Source organism: Perissodus microlepis, chromosome 23 (genome assembly GCF_051167445.1).
Source record: "Perissodus microlepis isolate ML-2025 ecotype Zambia chromosome 23, ASM5116744v1, whole genome shotgun sequence".
NCBI lineage: Eukaryota > Metazoa > Chordata > Actinopteri > Cichliformes > Cichlidae > Perissodus > Perissodus microlepis.
In genome coordinates this window covers 30,587,802-30,610,738 of record NC_140482.1, presented here as the reverse complement: position 1 = coordinate 30,610,738, position 22,937 = coordinate 30,587,802, and the positions used below count along the sequence as shown (strand labels likewise).

The following is a 22,937-nucleotide window of genomic DNA, read 5'->3' as shown; positions in this document are numbered from 1 at the left end:
ATCAAATTATGTAAGCAAAGCAAAATATCTGTTGTGTTATGAGCTCAGTCCTTTAGAGTTGCGTTCACGCCGTTCTGACTCATACCAAACCAGATGCAGTGACTTTGTTCCCACACTGAGTGGAAAAATCCAGTTGAAATTCAATCATCAGTAAAATGTATTTTATACAAAAGACAAGAACATGTCATGTTTTCAGGGTACCAAAATATCCTTCAAACCTAAAATGAAATCAAATGTTAACCAAATTAAAGTCTCAAGGATTTTCTTGTGAAACATTTGCAGGAACTTTTTAAATAAAACTTTGAATGATCACCACTTCATGAAACATGAATATCTGCTTTCATTTAGCCTGTAAATGTTGTTCTATTGCAACTGGGGAAAAAAAGGGGGAGGGAAATCATCCTGCAGGGAAAATATGGGAGAAGAGCAAGACGAGGCTGAAGATCATGATGATATTTATGAACTATTCGTAAAGTTAGTCTTGGATTTGATCATGCGCTCAGACATAGTTTAGTGAAGTGTGGAAAAATGATCACTGTGCCCTCACAGAGCCTGCTGGGAAAACAAAAAGTTGTTTTTGGGCATTTTCATCTGCACAGAGAGAACGATTATGGGATTTTGATCAATGCAGAGGCTACCCACAAGAAGGGAAGCCCTGGGGTTGCTGCAAATAACAAGAATCACACAAAAAAAGAAAATGCCAAAGATCAATGCCAAGATTTAAGAAATTAAAGAAAAGCACAAACGGTGTCTGCAGTGGCAAAGTTGTGTTTTTGTTGTTTTAAACTCCTCTATTAGGTTCTTTGTGTTAACTCAAAAGACACGACGTCGTACTCTCATTCACAGCGCTTTATTCGTTCCGCCATTTTTCATACTAACAACAACAACAATACTTCGCGGGCAACAGTACTCTCGCGATAAAACAGAAAATAACAAGTTAACAATCTCCCTCTTTCTTAAAAAAATAAATAAAAGTATAAACACACCCCTGTAAACATTTGTATACATATATGTATATATTTATATAAATGAAAAAAACATTTCAAAAGTGCTTTGCTTTACTTAAAGCATACTATCATTGCACACAATAAACAATGGTGCATTTGAATGCAAAGACAACTTTGTAAACAAAGGATTACAGTATCCAGAGTCCTTCATCTAGCGCCTTTAGAAGGGTTAAAGGTGAAACTCCCTTTTTTTGTCAGACAATCAGCAAGTTGGGATTTTGAATCTGACCAACAAACCTGTCTGATTTTCTTGGCTTGTATGAGCTCTTTAATGCTGCTCATTTCTAGCCTCAGTCTCTTCTCTGTAACCTGCTTAGTAGACTTGAGTGCATCAAACAAGGAATGATTGTCAGTCACACAGATCAAAGGAAGAGCGTTCAGACCAGTGTTACCAGTTGTAAGCTCAGAAAAGTGTTGCCAGGAAGACAGCACTGTCTATTCCATCTGACATGGCAAGAGTTTCTCCTGCCAGTGTACTTCTGACCACGCTCCTGATTTTTTTAAACTGCCAGAAGAGAGGACAAAACGTTCCTCCTTTACCCATAAGGACGATTAATGCCCCTCCTTGAGTACCGCCATCAGGAAGGTTGCCAAATGAAGCATCACTGAAAACAACCAATGCCAGATCCTCACTGTTACCCAAGTGCTGAAACTTAAGAGTCACTTTCTCTGCCTTAAGTTTATGGATAACTTTGTTCACTTCATGAATAGACTGTACAGTTGCATCTTTGATATTAGATCCAAGGCTACATGTGTCAAACATAACATCAGGCCTTGTTTGTTTGGCAACCCACAAAATCTGTCCTATTTTTGACCTGAGTTGCTCACGTTCTGTTTCACTTAAGGAAGCCTCCCTCTGTACAGCCCGTGCTGCTTGTAACTGAACCGGTTGTAGGTTGTCAATGTAAAGTTGTTGATGCACCTCTATTACATCATTAACTGTACAAATGTCCATACCAACATAAGAAAAGCTGTCATGTTCTTCACGGCCCACAAGGAAGGTAGATTTCAGTACAGGAATGATATGAGTTGCAAAGTGACTTGAACCAGCCCAAAGGAAATCATCAACGTGACATGCAAGCACTCCTGTAATCTCAGATTGTTCATTCTGCCAATAGAACACTGCAGGATCAACCTGTGATATTTTACCACCAGTTTTGAGCATAATGTCTTTGACCTTATTGTACCAATAAAGTGAAGCATCTGCAAGTCCATAAACACACTTTTTCAGTTTCCATAGAACATTGTCCTTGCCAGCTTCAGGTGGGGGACGAAGATAAATGTCTCTTGACAGTTCCATTCCCTGCAAGAAGGCAGATTTAATGTCCATTGAATTTACTCTCCACTTGTTTTGACATATCACAGCTAGCACCAGTCTGAGGGACTCAGACGCACACGTTGGAGAGTCTTTCTGTAGTTCTTTAGTATTTACCTCTTCAAACCCCCGTGCCACAAGTCGAGCCTTTGGGACAACACCATTAGTAGTTTCTTTGAGTGTACAGACCCATCTAGTAGACACACATTTTTGACCCAGGTCTTTCACTTCATCAAACACACCATTACTTTGCCAGCTCTTAATCTCCTGCTGCTTAGCAGAATCAAAGGAAATATCTTTTGTTATGAGTACATCTGCATCTCTGTTTTCAGCTTCAGTGCAAAGACCATCAACAAGTGACATGTCTACAGCTTTCTTTTCACCTTCACTACCATCATGCTCAAGATATTGCACGTTGTACCAGTTTTTGTATTGCCCTTTTGCTTTTCCCGCTCTGCCTAGCACTCTGGCTGTGTGTTGAACACCGTTGTCTCTGTTGGTAAAAGTGATCAGCTGTCCTGATCTTAACTTTACATTTGCAGAGACATGATCAGTGGGTGTAGAGGGCTCATTTGCAGTTTGTGTGACAGACATGTTTTCTGTAGTGTGTGTAACAGACATGTTTTCTGTAGTGTTAGTTTCTCTGTCAATAGTGATGTCTTCTTCCTCACTAATACTCTGTTCGCCATCGGGTGTGTCAGTGTCATCATTTTCAACTGCGTCTTTGTTGTCATCATCAGTAGTACTGTGTGGTATTTGTTTATCTCCAGTCTGTGAATCCACTTTACTCAATCTTGACTGGTGTACTCTTACAAGAGTCCCCCCATGTCTTACAAATACAACAGTTCCATCCTGCCCAATAACTACACCTGGACCCTTCCACTCTGTACAGTCGACTCGTTTGTAGTATACTTTATCTCCTGCCTCATATTTGTCATCTGTAGGCCTAAGTTGTTTGCGTAGTGCTCTCCTGATCCTTTCTGAACACTCTGCCTCAGTAAATGCTTTCCTGGAAGCATGTAATGCTGAGATATGTTCAGCTACTCTTGCACTTACAGTTGTGCCCTCTAAGGCAGGTGGCTTATCCATCAACACAGAAGGAAGGTTGGGGTTTTGGCCAAACACAAGTTGATGTGGACTATAACCATGTACATTAAGCATACTGTTTTTGGCCATAAGGGCCCAGTCTAGCGCAGTGTGCCAGTCACATCCACGTTCCTTTTTTACCTTCAGGAGGATTTCTGTAAGTGTCATGTTATGTCTCTCCAGTAGTCCGTTGCTCCAGGGACTATACCCCGCCGTTGTTTTTACCTCAATGTTGAAGTTTTCAGCCATGTCCCGAATCTCTGTGTTGTTGAACTCTCCGCCGTTGTCTGTGTAGAGCCGTCTGGGGGCACCGTGAATGCTTATCCAGGTGTGAATGAAGGAGTTGACGATCTCTGCAGCTTTCTTTGTCTTTACGATGCTGCCGGCACTGAAGCGTGTGTAGTGGTCGATGATGTGAAGGTACCACACATTGGGCTCCAGCTCATGTAAATCCATCGCTACTGTCTCATTATACTCAGAAGCCAGGGGTAGACCAACAGCAGGTCTCGGCTTGGTTTTGCAATATTTCTGACAAATGTCACAGTCACGAACTATCTCTTGTAGAATAACTGCACATTGTTTATCTGTATTGCCAGAGCTTTGGATGAGCCTCAATAACCTCTCTGCAGATGCATGACCAAACTGCTTATGAAGCTTCACAAGGACTTTGTTTCTCTTTTGTAGACATTTCAGCAGTTACCATGAGAACTTCATTTTCATTGCAGCTTTCTGTAGTATTTTCATCTCTAATGTCCACACAATAGTGTCCCGAACTAGTGAGCTCTAGGGGAACAGGCTGCTTGAACATGACAACACTGTCATTCTCCACGTCTAGAACAGTCCCTGCTTTCTTGAGAGACGTTTTGCTCAGTAGGAGTGGAATGTCAACAGGAACTACTTCACTTTCAATGTCACATTTTTTTTGTCCAATTTTGGCTGGAAGTTTCACTTTTCTGCTGGAATACACTACAATACCATCCCCAAAGCGAAATGGTCTGGAGCTGGGGGTTTCTGATTGCAACAGCTTGTTTACTTGGCCTTGGCTGAGGTCACGCATGTAACTATCTAGCCACTTCTGACCACAAACTGTGCGTGTATATGCAGTATCAATAATGGCTGACCCCAGTGCCTCAGTCAGGAAGATTTCAGAGTCTGTCACTGAGGCTTTAGTGTACAAAGTAATGTTACACTCCTCCACTTTCCCATCTTCAGTTAGCTTTACTTGGTCACCATTACGATGAGGACAGTCTTTCGCCCAGTGGTAAGTGCTTTGACAAATAGCACATCTTGTTCACTTGCCAAACTTGTCAAGTGGGTTGGTACCTTGTAGTGGTTGTAGCTGTCCACTCCGCGACGAAGTACCGTTGTTTCGTTTGTATTTGGGACCTTTTTGTTCCGTAAGGAAAACTGCATCTTGGTTCAGTTGAATTCCGCTGAAAACTCCGGTTACTTTCCCTCCGAAAATCCGTTTCAGTGCAGACTTCATAGACGCAAACGTTAAGTCCGTGCACACTGTCAGTGCAAGCTGTCGACTTTTCTCATCAAGACAAGCTGTATCTAGAAGCTTAAATGCTAGCACAGCGTCAGGCAGCGTCATGTTGTACTTTTTCATCCGGTTATAACGCTGTTCAAAGTCTATAATGTAGTCTGCCATGGACACGCTGTGGTTCTTTGCAATGGAGTCAAAACACGAGTAGGCTTCATAAGCGCGGTCTTTCTCTTCTCTCTGAAACACCGCGTCAAGTTTTGCAAGTAGTATTTCCATACCGTCATCTTTGTCCAAATCTTCCGCGGGTATCTCCATGGCCGTTTCTCTGGCTCTTCCCTCGAGCCCCAGCGCCACCGCGAGTGCCTGTTTCTTTTTATCCAGCTCCGTAACTCGTCTCCAGATATTGACTTCATTCTTCCAGCACTCGTATGGCCTGGCTTCATCAACCTTTGGTGGTACTTTGTAATTGGAAACCATCCTCTGCTACCAATGTTAACTCAAAAGACACGACGTCGTCATTCACAGTGCTTTATTCGTTCCGCCATTTTTCATACGAACAACAACAACAATACTTCGCGGGCAACAGTACTCTCGCGATAAAACAGAAAATAACAAGTTAACACTTTGTACCTCATGACTTTTTCTTCACTGCAGGGCTTAAGCTGAAGGCAGGCTTTTATACATGTTTTTGTGATTTCCCCTTTATGATCGTAGACACAAACAACTCTGCGTGGACTGTGTTTCCCTGTATGCACACCAAAGCCTGCTCCAACATGATCAGAAATCTGAAAACTTCCAGCAGCAGAAAGCTTTTTCCTCACAGATTGTTTTTATGCAGGATCTGGTCATAGAGTTTAGTTCGGAGTCTCATCCCAACAGTTGATGCTGCTTGAAGAAATGTGGATGTGGCCTTTAATATGAGGGGCTGTGATTTGGTTATTTATCGGGGAGGGAAGTCTAATGAATTTATTTAATCTCTCCAGCAGTGGGAATTTTCGGTGTTCCTTTACCAGGCGGCCTATGAGCTAGTTTCATCCCAGCATCTGAATCTAAAGGTCTGGGACTGTCTGCCCAGTCTTATTATACTTCACACATCTTCGACTATGCTCAGGTCTGCTTGGGTATAAGTGACGTTATTTGTCATTAGTGAGCGTGAGGGTCCAGGTGGACCTACATGTGACTGCCTAGCTTTGCGACTGTGGATTCTGCCGAGAATTTACATTACAGCGCAACAACTATGCATGCACCCTGGGGCGCCCCATGATGGTGGACTTCATACAGAAACAAGAATGACTACTTGGCCTTTGGGTCTCCAGTTGTCCATGTCTGTCCCCGCAAGGCAGTGTAATCAAAGCTTCAGAGCAGGGATGGTCTTTACTGGAGTACTTGAATTGCACTGATTGCTGGTGCAAAGATGTAGAAACTAGGGGTGCAACGATACACAAAATTCACGGTTTGGTTCGGTTCGATACTTTGGTGTCACGGTTCGATATTTTTTCGATACAAAAAAAATGTTCATGCCTTTTTAATTTGTCATTTATTAAATTTTCACGGCACATTCCGCACCACATCTCTGTGCGTTCATCATTTGTTTGAAGCCAGCTCACCTCCTGCAACTACTTTTCTGAGAATACGTACTTCTTTTGTGGTTCGGACTCCTTCTGACATTTCTTTGGAGGTGGAGGAACATCACAGTAATTGCTTAAAGGAGCTTGCTTCTTCGACATCTTTAAGAGTTCTAAACAAATGTCTGTCCTCCTCCTGAAAATCTTATGTACGCAAACACGCGTTGCAACTTCTTATCTTGTGCGCGTTTTTTATTTTGACAGCGAATGCGCACCTGCGGACCACTTATGTGCAGCCCTGGTTATTTAGCTCGTCATATTGCAGCCACAGAAATTCTTTTGTCCATGAAACCATAAAGCTGCACTTTCTTTTTGCCTTATAGTCTGATTTGTCATAACTTTTCCGTTTTGTGGTAAGCTTTTCTTTGGCTGTCACTTCTTCACCCTGACCTGTCTTATTTGGCTCAGCAGAACTAAAATATATATCCTGCTGCTTTTACACGGGCACTCACATAACGCTCAGCGATTCTCTGTGCAATCAACCTCTCACATGTTTAAGCTTGCTGCGGGAGAGTTCACTTGTCATGTTTGCATAGTAAGCTAACGATTGATAAGACGATGTCAGAGGAATTGGTGCGCAAATTATCATCACTCACCAATCAGTGCTGTCGCTCTCTATACACAGTTCGCGCGATTGCAAAGTGAAAGCAAAAAGCAAGCGCAAATTCAAACGCGATTTCAATATGTCACATGTTGACAGTGGCTCACCGATGCCAATGACATAATTACCCAGCTACATTTCCGAAAGAATGCAAAAGCATTGACATATATTTTTCCTTCCTACGATAGGCCGACGGGCAGGGCAGAGATAGATTTTGGTAGCCCGACTGGAAAAATCGCTAGCCCCGGGACGTCGGGCTAGCGATTTTGCGAGCCCTGTATCTGATTGAGGAATCACTCATCTTTGGAAAAGAGAGCTTATTACAGAGAAATGGCTCTTTCCAAAATAAAAGCTATACTATACGCTTCTTCTGGGCTATATTCTCAGCAGCATATTAAACATATCAGGTCCCCATAAGGAGAATCATGTGCTAACGGCTGTCTAAATGACTCGGGTAAAGTTTGTAGCATGCGTGCTCGTTGTTTTTGTCTGCTTCCACTTGTCTTTGCACTAGGATGATGTCAGCGTAAATGTGCAGTCATATTCGTTGTGTTCCCGCTAGTGCTGTCAGCGTAAATCTCGTTGAAATGACGTTAACGGCACAACACGGCAAATCTCCGTTAACGAGCTACCGCGGATCGCCCCGTGCATGGGGCTGGACGGCCAACACGTTAACGAGCTAACTGCGCTAACACACTAGTTCCCACCAATGTAATTGAGCATTGCGTGGCACATCCAACATACTGTTTTACTTTAGTCCATGACGCGCTTACCTTCAGGGTCATACGTCACATGAAAACCAAAATAGGTCCAAACGCCAGATCTGAATGAGGGTGGGGGAGGTTGAATTTGCCATGTTGCAAGGAGAGCTTAACTTCTGTCTCGCTAGCTTGCCCTGCGCTCAGTGAATCTGCGTTCGACTACTCCGCCTAGGCTGCACTGTCGAGCTCAACACAGAGAGCATCGTCAGAAGGAAAGTTGATAAAATAAATTAAAAATTTTGCATTGTTCGATACATATGCGTACCGAACCGAAAGCACTGTATCGAACGGTTCAATATCGATACGAGTATCGTTGCACCCCTAGTAGAAACGATGCAGAAGTGTCTTCCATGCCTTTACCAGCTTCAAAGTGCAGAGAGCATAAGTTGTTATTTGAGTGGGTTGGCTGGTGACTTCGTCTGACTCATCATTAAACATTTTCCAGACATTTAAAATAAGATTGGTATAGAGTTGGGAAAAAAACTGAAAACAACCAAAAAAAATGAAAACTTTTCTTTGAAATGTAAATAAATTGTTTTAATTGAGTAAAAAAATAAATAAATAAAATAAAATTTAATAAATAAAAATAATGCTACATATAAAATTTAAAAAAATAAATTATTTTTTTATTTTATAAGTAGAAAATTTAAAACGCATATCTTTCTATGTGTATTTACATATTTTTGGTTGTTTTATGTTTTTCCTGCTCCATACCTGTCCTGTTTAAAATGTGTGTGTAATGTTTTATGATGACTACAAGTCTAGATGTGTTGGGCACGTGCTGCTGGAGCTTTAACCTTTCAGAGATGTCATTGAGGCAAACGGGACACTTTTGACTTGTTTACCCTTTTTTTTTTTTTTTTTTTTTTTTTAATCTGCTTTTGTCATTTGGTAGTTTTGATGTATTTAGGTGTTTAGAAAATAGTGAAAAAGAAAGAATAGCCCATGAATAAGAAGGTGTGTGCATCATGTGTACGTGCTTTTTGAATGCTTTTCTGTGCTGCATTAGAGTCCTCCCTTTATATGCGAAACCTGTTCTGTGGCTTCACATTAGGCAGTTTGTGTCTTAGAGGCTGAGACGCTGTCAAGGTGTTGCCAGTGAATCATCTTCTAGAACAAGGTGTTTGTGGTGACAACAGCCTATACAGGTGTGCAGCAGGGGGATCTGAGTCAGGTCTTTTTGTTCGCTATTCTTTGAATTGGTGAATGCACACATTCTTAGGAATCCTATCTGTCATGGAGTGAGGCCTTGCTGAGATAAATGTGCTTGCTTTTTTTTTGTTTGTTTGTTTGTTATCATCTTGCATCATAACCTGAGGAAATATTTCTATAGAGTACAAAAGTATGTTTGAGCAGTCAGCAGGAAGATCAAAGTCCTTTTAATAGCTGCATTTAAATGGAAGTACAACTTGAGAAACACCGAGTCGCTCTGTGGGACTGAAGCCAGTGCAGATTTTAAGGCGACATTAAGGCTTGTTTGAATAGGCTTACTGATTCTAGGCCAGACAGGTTCACTCGTCCAGGGAGATTTCTTTTTTTTTTTTTTTTTTTTATTAACCATCAGAGAATCAGGCAGAATTAGGTAACCACACAAATATGAGAGCTCACATTTCAGTGCATTCCATCCCCTCCCATTCAGCCAGACTTTTCCACTCACCCTTATTCATGCAGGCCAGTCATAACTGTTTATGCAACGTGGCAGTTCTTCAACAATCACGGCCTTCTTTGCCGTTTCCCGTTCAGCTCTAGGTCACACATGTCATTGCTCTGATTGGTTAAAGTTGTGTCTAAAATGGATTTGAACTCATTGATGCCACTCATTTTAAAAAATCAGAAGTGAGAGGTTCTAGCTCATTCATATTTGTAGCTTTCTTGTGGTGTCCATTAATCAGGAACAAGTTTGGGTTTTTTGTTTTGTTTTTTTCTGTAGGAAAAGTGTCGCATTTTGAACATATTTACTAAACGGGGCAAGTTGGTGTGAGCTTGCAACCGCAGAAATGTGCCGATGGGAGTGAAAGATTATGCAAAAACCAAAGACGCAGCTCACTTTCTTTTAATAACGCAGCTCACTTTCTTTTAATAACGCAGCGCACATCAGCAGGTCGGAGACGAGCAGGTCTGATGAGAGGGCGACAAATGTACAAACCAGAATAGTGCAGCGTAAACTTTATGCTTTATGTTTCCCTCAAGAAACGACATGTGAACTGAGATCAACGAGTCTTTACGTTTTTGAGATAAAGGCAAACTCTTCTGTTAGAACTTGTTGGGAACTGTGCTATTAAACGTGAAATCTGACAGCTTAGGAGGACAACTGCACCATTACAAACCTCACACGAGCTTGTATGCAGTTAGCCTGTATGTGCTGCTGTAGCAGATATGTTTGGGGATCCCTCCTCTGATCACATGCTGTAGAACAACATGTGCTTTGAATCTTAGTTATAGTTGTACTAACAAGAGATTTCCAGCAGGTCCCAACCTCATGAGTCTCTGCTTTAAAGTATGCGGTAATACTTTCTACCCGTGCCTTTATCACTTGAATATATTGTAGAGTACATTTTTTTCAAAATCCTATATTTCATCACCCTCACTTTTGTTTTCTTAGTATTGTCTCTTTGAACGCGGCAAAGAGGAAGTTACAATTTAAAAAAAAAAAAAAAAAAAAAAAAAAAAAAAAAAATGAACAGAACATCATATTATTATTTATTTTTTTTGAGGAAAGAGTTGAATTGTTAGTCAGGCGATCAACACCAATCATTTGTTACTGTTTTTCGTTGCACGTGAATGGATACCTTTTGGATTTTGGACTCAAATAGGTACAGGGTTTGTTGCCCCTGACATGTGGTTTTTGTTTTGTTTTCCCTCCTCACATCCTACTAACATTAGGTTAGTGGTATATTAGCTTATTTTTTTACACACACAGAAACCTGAAAAAGGACGAACTGGGTAATGTCCTAATCTGAATACCTGTTCATCTGGTATCCCTCCATGGCCATATGCCACTACACAGTCAGCTTCTTCCCTTTTGCACAATGTTCAGAGATTGTTGTGCACAAAAAGCTTTAAATTGTTAAGTCTGCTTAATTCCTGTTTGATGAAGGTTCAGAGTTAAAAACTTGATCACATAATAAATGAATAATGCACATTTTAAAGTGCACGTTTTGGATTAATCTCTTTTAATCGGGCTTTTATTATTTAACCTATTACGTATCATCTAACACCCCTTTTTTAACATTTGACCTCCAACAGCAGGAGATTCTGCTTTGGCTGAAGTCTATACGAGTATATTTGAGAATGATTTTAGTATACAAACATAGATAATTTATTCCTCTTTTTTTAAAGGCAGCTGATGTTGTGGATTACTCATGATGTTATAAATGCAGCAGGATGGAATCCACCTCAGAAATCCCCCTGAGCAATCGCCCACTGAAAAACCGTCACCACCAAAATGCTAAAGTTACCATGGAGCTGTGATGTTTTCATAGCACTGGATGTTTTTCCGATCAGGTGGTGTGGAAGTGGGCGTTGAGATCTGTGAGGTTAGAAGTTTGTTGGTCAGTGCATGTGAATAACCTCGTGGGATCTGTTTGGGTTCTCTTTTTAGAGCTGGAGTTGGTGACGTTATCCTTCAGGGTCAGAGTGGCTTAGCTACTGAAGTGAAGGGCCACATGATGAACAGATGAATACAAACATGACACACAAAGTGCTGAAATATGTTCAAATCCACGAACTCTGGTAGATGTGACAGATCTGTAATAAGCTGGTGTTCAGTCGACTTTCAGTCTTTAAAAATATTCTTTTTTATAAGTGAAATAAATGCCTGCATCTGGTAATTTAGAAAATAGTAGACACAGATCCATGGCCATATTCATATGAAGTATTTTCTCTTCTGTCCTGTGGTCGGGGGGGATTTTTCTTTAAGGATGGTCCACTAACCAGTTATCAGGCTGTATTCACCTACACCTACATACCTCTGCAGGCTTAGGGCACAGGTGTCGAACTGCAGGCCTCGAGGGCCGGTGTCCTGCAGATTTTAGATGTGTCCTTGATCCAACACAGCTGATTTAAATGGCTAAATGACCTCCTCAACATGTCTTGAAGTTCTCCAGAGGCCTGGTAATGAACTAATCATTTGATTCAGGCGTGCTGACCCAGGGTGAGATCTAAAACCTGCAGGACACCGGCCCTCGAGGCCTGGAATTCGACACCCCTGTGCTAGGGCATAAAAACTGAGTGTACAGAATCCTCATCAATTAGCCAAATGTAACGAGGGGGGGTAATTCTTTTACAGATTTGTATTCAGGGTTCTTTGGTGTCTCTTTATTAATGTCTTTTATAATGTCTCTTTTTTTCAACAGATAATACCACCAGGAGGGAACACATCATTTGATGTGGTATTTCTTGCTCGAGTAGTTGGGAATGTAGAAAATACATTATTTATTAATACATCACATCATGGAGTGTTTACATACCAGGTACAAATGAAGTGGCACACCTTTTTTTCTCTCTCTCTTTTTTTTTTTTGTGTGTGAAACATGTGATTAATGTTGCGTATCTGTCTTTGAAACTGAAGGTTTTCGGGGTTGGTATACCAAACCCCTACAGACTGCGACCCTTCATTGGGGCCCGAGTCCCAGTAAACAGCAGCTTCTCACCTCTTATAAACATCCACAACCCGTACAGTGAACCACTGCAGGTAATACGGACACATTGTATCCTTTGTTTATTTTATTTGCACATTTTCTTTGATGATTGATTTGGTCTGCTTCTTGTCTTTGCTTCAGGTGGTTGAGATGTACTCCAGTGGTGGTGATTTGCATCTAGAGCTTCCCACAGGCCAACAAGGAGGCACTATAAAATTATGGGTGAGTCCTCCTTTTGATTTTAAAGCTATGGACCTGTTGTGCTTGTTCACATTAAACATGGCCAGTGTTTCCAATAGTGAGGTCATTGTATGCTGTTAGTGATGTGGGAAACCCCACCCACCTGCTGTTCAAGCCAATCAGGCCAAAGTTGTCTTAAAGCAAGAGTAGCTAAAGGATTATTTTGACCCATGAATCATACAGATTAGAGTAAAATGGGAATGAGAGCAAAGTGAGGTTTTTAAAGGACAGTAGGCAGTCCCACTGACGCTGACCAACCCTCCCCTCCTCCAGGAGATTCCCCCATTTGAGACAAAAGGGGTGATGAGAGCCAGCTTCTCGTCCAGAGATGTGGACAACCACACGGCTTTCATCAGAATCAAAACCAATGCTCCCAATGAGGACCAGTTCATCATCCTCCCCGTAGAGGTGGAGGTCACATCAGGTGTGCTGCTAAACCTTTGTGCGACAGTTCTTTTTAATCATTATTCCCTTCTAACACTCGTGTTTCACTCATTGTTTGCAGCCCCTGGTATATACTCCTCCACAGAGATGCTCGACTTTGGTACACTCAGATCACAAGGTTTGCTTTCCCTAAAGAAACGACATCTTTCAGTATTTTCTTTTTCAAACGATCCCCCGACTCCTCCCTCTGATCTCTGCCTCCTACTTCCTCGTGTTGCAGATCGTCCAAAGCTGCTGAATCTACACCTTTTAAATTCAGGGACAAAAGATGTTCCCATTACGGTGCGTATCCAAAGCAAAATAAAGCATGAACACAACAATTATCTCAAGGCTGTAAGAATCCATGACTGTATTCATGCTGCTTTTCAGAGTGTACGTACAACACCGTCAAATGAAGCCGTCACAATAGACTTCAAAGCAGTTACACTCAAAGCTGGAGAGAACAGATATACCAAAGTCGCAAGTATTAGTTTTGATGGTAAGTTGAGTTTTACTTCAGTTCTCTTACTTGGCAGGTCACAGGAAGCTGAACTTGTCGCCGTCTCTAACACTGACCTGTGACGTGGTCATTCATAAGAGTTCAGCTGAATCAGCTGTTTCTTCTTCCTCAGGAAACTCATGAACATGATGCTTCTTTGGCAGCTTTCTTTATAAAGTTATGTTAAGTAACATAACGTCACCTTCAAGATACACATCTGTATAAATAATCAAAAGCTTCAGTTGTTCTCCTTTGACTTAGTTTTTAGAAGTTCTTTCCTTTCTATTGCGCAGCTTCCTCCTGCAGGCCCTTGGATGTGTTTTGCAGTGTCTGATCTGCTCTCTGAATCTTTTTTTTTTTTTCCTGTAGCCTCAAAAGCCAGAAGACCATATCAGTTATCTGGAAAAATAACAGTTAAAGCAAAAGAGAAGAGTTATTCCAAGCTTGAAATCCCATACCAAGCAGAGGTTTTAGACGGGTAAGTTTTTCTAAGGATGAACAAGGAGAGAAATGAAAATGTTGCTGTAAGAGTTAATTTGAAGCTTCACTGCTGTGTGTGTGCTTCCTCTTGTGGCAGCTACCTGGGCTTTGACCACACAGCCACATTGTTCCACATCAGGGACAGCCCCGTGGACCCGGTGGACAGACCCATCTTCCTCACGAATGCCTTCAGCTTCGCAATCCGGCTACACAACGTGTCCCTCCCCGAAGAGGCCAAAACAATGTTTAATGTGAGCAGAAATGCATTAAACAAAGAAACATAAAACAGTCAAAGCTGAGAAAAGTTCAACTGAATCTTTTTGGGTAAAATAATTTGAATAGACATGCAAAATGTTACCCTCGTAATATGAATATTTTCCACGTTACAGCCTCTCAAAGTGCATTGTGCATATGCTCTCATGGAATTTATCATTGTTTATTGTAGTAAAACAATCACCTGCTTGTCGGGTCTCGGGTTGGAGATACTCACTGATTTCTCTGGAACGACCCATCCAAGGTCAACCCAACTGTGAAGTCTGATCTTCCAGCATCGCGCTGACATCGCTTTAATTAATTTATGTTTTTCTTTCTGTTTTAGGTGCAGAACTTCAGCACGCCCATCCTCATCCCCCCACACGAGTCGCGTTACATCTTCTCCCTCCTCTTCCGACCAGTTCGACCATCAATCCACATAGACAGCAACATCCTGCTCATCACAAACGCATCAAAGTTTCACCTGCCTGTTCGGGCTTACACCGGCTTCTTGGAGGTACGCAGTGAACGTGAAGTGGGTGCAGACGGGCGAACTCGGTCTATCATTGTAAATACAATTGTTTACTCTTAAACAATAAAATAATATCCACTGAAAGCTCCTGTGCTAGTTATAGATGCTCTTGCTTCTCAGTGGTTTGGTTCACTAATGCCAGACTGCATTATAGCTTCATAATACATCGCTGTTGAATCTGGTACTTAAATCTACTTTAGAGTGTGAAACATGCTGTTTTTACTGCCTGTTTTTACAGCCTCTGGTTCTGCCTCCCAGTCTGAAGGAGAACCTGCTGGACTTTGGTGTCCGCAGTGCAACAGACACCAGCAGCATCATATTTGCAGTGGTCAACAGTAACCCCATAGAGGTGAGAAGCCGTACAAGTTGATATTGGAGTGATCGATTGTAAATTGTCATAGTTCGGCATCTCGGGATGAAAGTTTCAGGCCTTTATGTGTCGTTAGGCTTCTAAAGCTTTTCCCCCATGGACGTGCTCAATTTCATAAGATTGCAAAGTGCTGAGTAAAACTGAGTTAGCTGTCGTGTCCTTATCTTCAGATAAACCTGGTTGCGGTTTATTGGTTAAAAACTCCACTGTAGATGAACGGATGCTGGTTAGGGTTAGGCTGTTAGGTTGTTTCCACAGTGTAAACCATGTAAAGTTTAATGCTGCTTGGCAAAAGTGAAAAAGCGCCACTTTGTTCTTTTCTGTCCTCCAGCTGGAGATTAAGTCCTGGTTGGTCACAGGAGACAGTCTCTCCATGGAGCTGCTGAAGACCGAAAAAGGGAACACAACGGTGGCCCAGGGTCACCTGGAAGAGCTGCAGAACACCTCAGCCTCCCATCATAAAACAGTAAGACCTCCACAGCCCGAACGCCATCACGCTAATCCCCACAGGAAGCTAGAGTGAGCAGAGCAAGCTTCAGTCTGATGCAATCAGTCCAGTGAAATCCTACGACATGAGTTTCACTTCAGCTTTTGTGGTTGTAGTTTGTAAGGACGGGAGTTTCTCGCGAGACACATGAACAAGGTCACCACTTCTGTATTTAATTGTGAAAATTTAAACTTAAAAATTGTGACAGTTTATAAATATCTATGTTCAGGTTTTTTGAGAAAAAGCATGAATCTCACATGAAAAGGTTGATAAATAACAAATAACTGTTTTGCGCAGTTTACAATTTTGACTTTTTTGGCTCTAATAATTAACATAAGCAAAAGTATTTCATTAATCTGAAGCTCCCGGTTCTGTTTTTCAATGCTGACCATAAATGCACTATGGAGGCTTAAAGAAGATGCAGCTTAGCTGGGCCTGGCGTCCTCCAGTCAGTGCCCCCCATCCTCACAAACAGCTGACTCACATTCATACATTAACCTTAGTATATTTAATGAATGCAAAATGCAGAATTTTACCTCTTTGCATTATAAAACCTCAAGTACAAAAGATTTTTGTATTTTTAGCAAGTAATTTGAGGTCCCACCTCGTCCACAGGGTGATGTGAAACTTGAAAGTTTACCCAAAATGCACTATTTCAGGTTTTCTCCAGAGAGTTATCAGGAAACAGATCAAACACACAGCGCACTGCCGCTTGTTTCTGTTCCTGTGTCACAGGCGTTAAACTGCTGCAGTTGAGCTTTAAGTTGAGAGGTTTCTCTCTTTGTACCGATTTTATCTGGAATGAGGTTTGTAACACAGATCAGGCTGCTGCCTGGCTGAGTTAATGTTGTTTTTAGTAATTCACACTACTGTGAGTACTTCAGAGATCACAACAAAACAGGAAGTTGTTTAAAAGTAGAGATGAGAGACGCTGAGCAGAAGTTGGCAGAACCACAAAAGTATCATAAAAAAGTCTAGAAATCTGTAGTTCTTAAATAGATAAGACATTACTAGCCGAGGAATAAATGGTGTAATGAACTATTTATCTTATCTTAAAAAGCATAAAGATAATAACACTGGACAAAAACAAAAAAGAGACTTAATTATTGGAGGAAACTGCTGAGACAAACTTCATGTAGCAGCATGTTTTCCTCCGTGTTGCTGGTAGCTAATACACAACTTGGCCTGCTGATAAATGAAGAAGCATCTTCTCATATTACTGAGGCTGTCAGACCAGCTGAGCTCGTAAAGTAGGCCCTGAAAGTCATTCTAGCTACCGTTTGAAGCACTCAGAGATTCCCTCAAGTCAATTTATGTAAAAGCTCCGTGAACCGCAGTGTCGTACAGCTAAACAAATCAGAAAATGAAACAAAATGATAAAAAAAAGAAACCTCTCAAGGGGGAAAAGAGTTTGGAAAGTATGTAAATAAAATAAAATAATAAAAAACTGTGACATGCATCATGTTGTTCAATTAGTATGCATGTCACAATTTGTCATTAATATAAAAAAATCAAAGAATTAAGTTTTGTTTGTTCTTTGATTTCGAGCTTTTTCCTTCTAAGCAGCATCTCATTTTGAATCTAAGAGGTCTTCTTACTTAGATAATCTTTTCTGTCATTTGGTTGTTTGGTTTTAAACATTTTAATCATCTTAAATCCAAATTGAAACTATGTTCTTGATTGTTTTTGGCTTTTAGAGAACCATTTCAGTATTTATTTCCTTTTTAAAGGGAAGGCTATGAAACCTGTGAAAGAAATTTACTGCCTGTGTGTTTTGCTGTCTCGGATGTGGAAGCTCTTCAACCACAGTGTCAAGATCGGAGATAAAACATTGTTATTCCAAGCAATTTGATGATGTGTGCAAAGGAAACAAAACAAGAGGGGACGGACTTTAGAGAATCTGTAGCTTGTTCACAAAGTGCTGAGAGACAGAAAACCCTTTTGTTTTCACAGGTTATATTAGCATCCGGATATTACGCAGCATTCAGAGTGACACTAGTGGCCAAAGCTCTGGAGGGCACGTACGACGGGGCTGTACACCTCACCACAGATTATGAGGTAGGCTGGCTGGTGTGTAGTTTTCAGGCAGTTTCTTCAACATAAAAGCATAACCTGGTGTTGTTTTTGGCCTCAGATATTAACCATCCCGGTGAAAGCTGTCGTCGCAGTGGGCACATTAAACAGCTCTCCCAAACACATCATTTTGCCACCTTCATTTCCGGTAAGTAACACACAATTGATTTCACAACTGAATTCACAGCCGTCATGTGCTGGCAGCATGCAGAAGATGAGTGTTTAAGTTAAAAAAAAAAAAAAAAAAAAAAAAAAGCCAGCTTCCTGTTTAATGCCTGAGGTGTTGGATTGAGTTACATGTCTTCTTCTTTAGGGGAAGGTAGTTCACCAAAGCTTTAGCATACAGAGCTCCTTCACACAGAAAGTGAGACTGCAGCAGATCCGCTCCCTGACAGAAGACATCCGATTTTATTACAAACGTCTCCGCAACAGCAAAGACGAGCTGGAGCCCAGACGGAAGTCTAAGGTACAAAAATCCTCCCAGTCCTCAACAACACAAAAAGTGGGTCACGCTTTCTTTTGAGACACAAACGTACTTTTATTACTTGTTTTACAGGTGGCAAACATTTATTTTGACGCCGGCTTGCAGTGTGGTGATCACTGTTATGTGGGCCTGCCATTTGTGCTTAAATGTAAGTTTTAGTTGTTATTAAACTCTGTGTTTGTGTCCACGTCGGTGTTTTTAACAACAAACCCTTTAGACCGGACTTATGTCTCTGTGAGGAGGTGGGATCCTTTTAGTGTCTCAAATTTTGATGTTTACTGATGATTTGATCCAGACGAAGTATGTATAGAGAGAACAGGATGGGACCTAAGATAGAACCCTACACCAGCACAGTGCTGCTGGTGTAGGGTTGAATATTGAGTCTGATACTGTCAATTCAGTTGATTTCATTGTTCTGTGTTTAATAAAAGTTAGCTGCAGGAGTGCTAACACAGCATGAAGAAGCTATTCTTTGTTTGCAGTCATTTTTTTTTTCTTCATGACTGCAAGTTTTGGTCAGACGATGATTTTTCCGCCGCAGCAGCTTCAATCTCTCGTTATTTAGTTTATTTGGACTCTTTCATCGCAGCTTCATTAATATTATTTGATCTCTCCACTCTGTATGTGAGGAGGTGCACACGCTGAGACTGAGAGCAAGGAAAGGAGAAGTGAGGTGTCTGTAAACAACAGCAGTAAAGTCGGCTCAGATATAAATAAAAAGAACAACTGAAGTGTTATTTCTGATATTATTATACATGCATAGCAGACAGATAATACCGATGTGTCATTTTTAAATCTCACAGTATCATCAGTACGTGGCATCCCTAATCCTCGAGAGATGTGGGTTTATGGTCGAGTCCCATCCCTAAAATATAAATCTAGTCTGAGCCCATGGTTGAGAATTCAGTGGTTAAGTTATTTATTTATTTTTCCTTCCACAGCTGAGGCTAAACCTCATGGGCTGGCGTTACAGGAGGATATCTGGGACGCCGACGTCGATCTTCACCAGAAGCTCCTCAGACGATGGAAAGAGCTCAAGGAGCGCTCTGTGCACAAGTAAGCATGTTGTGCATTCAAAGCGCACTATGAAATAAAAGTTCTTTCCAGGATAAAATAAAGTAAAAATGTAACTTCTTTTCTCACCAAAGGATCGAAGCTGTCTTTGAAGTTAACACAGATCTCCAGAAAAACGTGCAGGCTAAAATAACCGCACACCTGACGTGGCCTTCGCTGGTCAACTCTTCACAGAGAATCACGTTCCCCCTGACCAACACCAACAGCTCCTCTGTGAGTACTCGCCCATTAGCACACGGCACACAGGTTTTGCGTGTTTTAAACATGTTTCAAACTCAGGCATGACATCGTTTCTCCGCAGGACGAGGAGGTGATTTTGCAGAACCCTGCAGATGTCCCTGTTTATGTCCAAGTACTCCCCTTGGCGCTTTTACCAAACCCCTCTGTGTTTTCTGGAAAACTGGCCGACAGGTAAGAAGTCACAACAAAACTCCTGCTTATTCTTTTTTCCCTCAGCTTACACTGACAGTCTTCTTTACTACTTTTCTCTTTCAGGTTTCCTTTAGGAAACTTATCCAACATCAATATAAACACAAACACCTTCGAGTTCCAGGTTCACAGAAATCAAGTAAGTCCATTGTTGATTTGGTGGCTTTTCAGGAAATCGGAGAATCGGCTGCTTATTGTGCTGCTAATCACTGTCCTGTTGTCCGTGGATCTGACAGCATGTGGAAGCTGTTTGTCTCTAACAGTCTCTCTGTTTGTGTGACAGACATCGCTAATGAGGAGCAGTACAGGCTTTGTAGAAGGCTCAACCAGGCCCTTTGTGTACAACCTCCTCCTGCTGCCTGGAGAAGTCAAGTCTTTCAACATAAGATTTACTCCCATTGGAAACCACAGCGTCTCCTCCCTCCTCATAGTCAGGTGATACCACATTTTAATGTTAGAAACTAAAACAAAACTGCACTCCTCCATTGAAATTAATCACTTTACTGGGGCATCTGTTTAGAAACAACCTGACGGTGATCGACACGATCATACTTCACGGACGAGGCACGACAGAGAGCCTGAAGGTCGGAGGGAAGCTTCCAGGACAAGGCAGCTCGCTGAGGTTTAAAATGACTGAAGTGCTGTTGAAAGACTGCACAGAGAGTGAGTTTATAAACGATGCAAGACAGCGGTGTCACCCAATCAATGGGAGCCAGTCGTGTTGCAGCGTTGTAGAGGTTCATCTTAAGTTCAACTGTCTGTTGGCAGAAATATGTACTCATTATGTTAGTAATTGGCCTGCTGGTCTATTTTTCTAAAGATCAGTAAATCTGCCAGTGTTCAATTTCAAAGGCAGCCCCATCCACGAGAACTCATAGATGTGCAAAGTAAAGCTTAATAAATGCAATGAAATAAAACAGATTAGGCATGTAAAATATCACAGAGAAAAAGACAACATTATGTATTAATTAAACTTCCTAAATGAAAATTTCCAAACACGCAGTGAGCCCTGCTGTTAACAGGATTTACTCCAGTACATTTACTGTGTGTATGTTTCAGTATGTTCTATCTAAGTTTTCCTCTTTTGAAACATTAAGTTGAATCTTTTGATTGTCCCTGTTTTTTTGTTTCAGAAACAAAAGTGAAAGAGCCAAACTTCACTCTGAAAAGGACGTTCAGAGTGGAGAACACGGGTTTGCTCCCGATCACCATCAAATCGGCAGAAATCAATGGACAAGCCTGCGAAGGATTCGGATTCAAAGTTCTCAACTGTCAAGAATTTGCACTCAAGCCAAATGCTTCGAAAGACCTCGTCATACTGTAAGGACTCACTGCTACACACACACCTCCACCATCAGTGGTTTTCCTTTGTGTGTGCGTGTGTGCGTGCGTGTGTGCGTGCGTTCCCCCCTTCGCCACACGAGCCATCCCTAATATGGCCATCTGAGGCGCAGAAGCTCATTTAAGTGCTGTTTAAATGTTCTCTTTGTTGGTGTTAGCCAGTCTGAAGAAAGTTAGCTTCACTGGGGAGTAGTTAAAAGTGTTTTTGTCAGGCAGGGGAATCAATAATGGAAACACCTGCATTAATTCAACTTTTTCGGGTAATGCTACAAAAACACAGTCACTGATACTGAAACGTTGCTTCCCTAAATTTGTAAAATAAAATGTAACAAAGAGGTGTCAGAATCTGGCCCAGCGGTGTGGCCAGGAGAGCGATGCTGTGATTGGAGAAGGATTTACGGCTGCAGAAGCCCTGAGGCAGAAATTTAGCCTTTCTTTACCCTGCCCTGACAGGTGTTTGAAAAGAGTGCTCAAACCCACATAGCAGTGAGACTGAAGAGTGGGAATATAGGACACTATGACAATGACTTATCAAACTTATTAGGGCACGACAGTTTATAAAGCTTTTTCACTCGTATTTGAGGCTTACTTTATGCTAAAGCTAATCTATTCTGCTAATTTCTAGCTCTTTGTGGTCGCCCTCTCTTTAAAGCTGCTTTATAGATCAGCTTTCAACCTTTCGTTTTTGATAATGTTTACAGTTGAAGCTAGATTGGTCAACCCTGTTGGTTTTTTTGGGGTTTTTTTTTTTGTAAATTTCAAAGATTAAGGCTTCATTAAAAGTTTGCTTCAGAAGCACTTTGAAATCTCTCCTATGGGGTCGTCGGTGTGCATTTTATTGTGCAATTAATTTTTCCATATTCAACCTCAGGGGGTCCAGTGAATGATGAAGCATTTTTACAGTTGTTTCTTTTTTGCTTTGTGATAAAAGTTTCGTGTTTATGGTTGCACCACCCGTGAAAACGTACAAACGGACGGATATCAGAATATAAAAGAATATATTTGAATGAAGTGAAAAGGGTTCCAGAATAAACTCCTGCAAGTTATGACTCGAATATTCCAAATAGGAACAATGCACTTGGACAAAGTGTGTGTGTGTGTGTGTGTGTGTGAGTGTGATATGAAAAGAATAAGCTGAGTGAATTCCATAAATGTGTTTTCATGGCTTTGTTTCGTTTGAATTCCTGTACTTTTCCAGGGCGCTGTTATTCTGCAGACACAGAAACACCCAGGTGCTGACACACCTGAATACAATTCAAATATTAATAATGCATCTCATGTCCCAATAGTAATACTTATTACTGTAGATCTTTCTAACTGGTGTATTTGTCTGATTTACCCACCTATTTGATGAGTTTGAATAACAAGCCTTTATTTTTGGTAGTTTTTGCTGTCCTTGGTTTGTTTCTGCCTCAGTGAGAGTTTACCTGTGATATTGGGCTGTAAATATAATTTGTTTTGATCGGGACAGTCAGGTGAAACACAATAGATGTTTTTAAAGATTTAGACACAGAGAGAAATTTGGCTGGATCCTCTGAGGCATGTACGTTCAGACAAAAGCCTCTCAGATGTTTATTAAAGGCAAAGAAACATTGAAACCAGACACACCCTTCATCTTTATACTGTACATATCTTTGTGTATATAAATAACTCATTAGCTCATAAATCATAAAGATACCTTCCAGGTGTTTCCTCCCACGAGCAGGTTTCACGTGGATCGCAGGACAGG

The 22,937-nt window shown here is 41.2% G+C and overlaps 1 protein-coding gene across 1 annotated transcript in view; it reads left to right on the top strand.

Moving 5' to 3' along the window:
* tmem131 (transmembrane protein 131) overlaps positions 1 to 22,937 on the top strand; it is a 41,860-nt gene that overhangs the window by 11,670 nt on the left and 7,253 nt on the right. Inside the window, exons 6-28 of the mRNA XM_084920976.1 lie at positions 12,240 to 12,356; positions 12,455 to 12,577; positions 12,666 to 12,746; positions 13,038 to 13,188; positions 13,270 to 13,326; positions 13,429 to 13,490; positions 13,578 to 13,686; positions 14,056 to 14,164; positions 14,264 to 14,417; positions 14,765 to 14,935; positions 15,189 to 15,299; positions 15,652 to 15,786; positions 17,761 to 17,865; positions 17,942 to 18,028; positions 18,194 to 18,346; positions 18,437 to 18,512; positions 19,306 to 19,420; positions 19,513 to 19,651; positions 19,740 to 19,849; positions 19,934 to 20,006; positions 20,151 to 20,302; positions 20,388 to 20,530; positions 21,001 to 21,187. Coding sequence (XP_084777102.1) covers positions 12,240 to 12,356; positions 12,455 to 12,577; positions 12,666 to 12,746; positions 13,038 to 13,188; positions 13,270 to 13,326; positions 13,429 to 13,490; positions 13,578 to 13,686; positions 14,056 to 14,164; positions 14,264 to 14,417; positions 14,765 to 14,935; positions 15,189 to 15,299; positions 15,652 to 15,786; positions 17,761 to 17,865; positions 17,942 to 18,028; positions 18,194 to 18,346; positions 18,437 to 18,512; positions 19,306 to 19,420; positions 19,513 to 19,651; positions 19,740 to 19,849; positions 19,934 to 20,006; positions 20,151 to 20,302; positions 20,388 to 20,530; positions 21,001 to 21,187 — 2,720 coding nt within the window. The remainder of the gene's footprint in view (positions 1 to 12,239; positions 12,357 to 12,454; positions 12,578 to 12,665; positions 12,747 to 13,037; positions 13,189 to 13,269; positions 13,327 to 13,428; positions 13,491 to 13,577; positions 13,687 to 14,055; positions 14,165 to 14,263; positions 14,418 to 14,764; positions 14,936 to 15,188; positions 15,300 to 15,651; positions 15,787 to 17,760; positions 17,866 to 17,941; positions 18,029 to 18,193; positions 18,347 to 18,436; positions 18,513 to 19,305; positions 19,421 to 19,512; positions 19,652 to 19,739; positions 19,850 to 19,933; positions 20,007 to 20,150; positions 20,303 to 20,387; positions 20,531 to 21,000; positions 21,188 to 22,937) is intronic.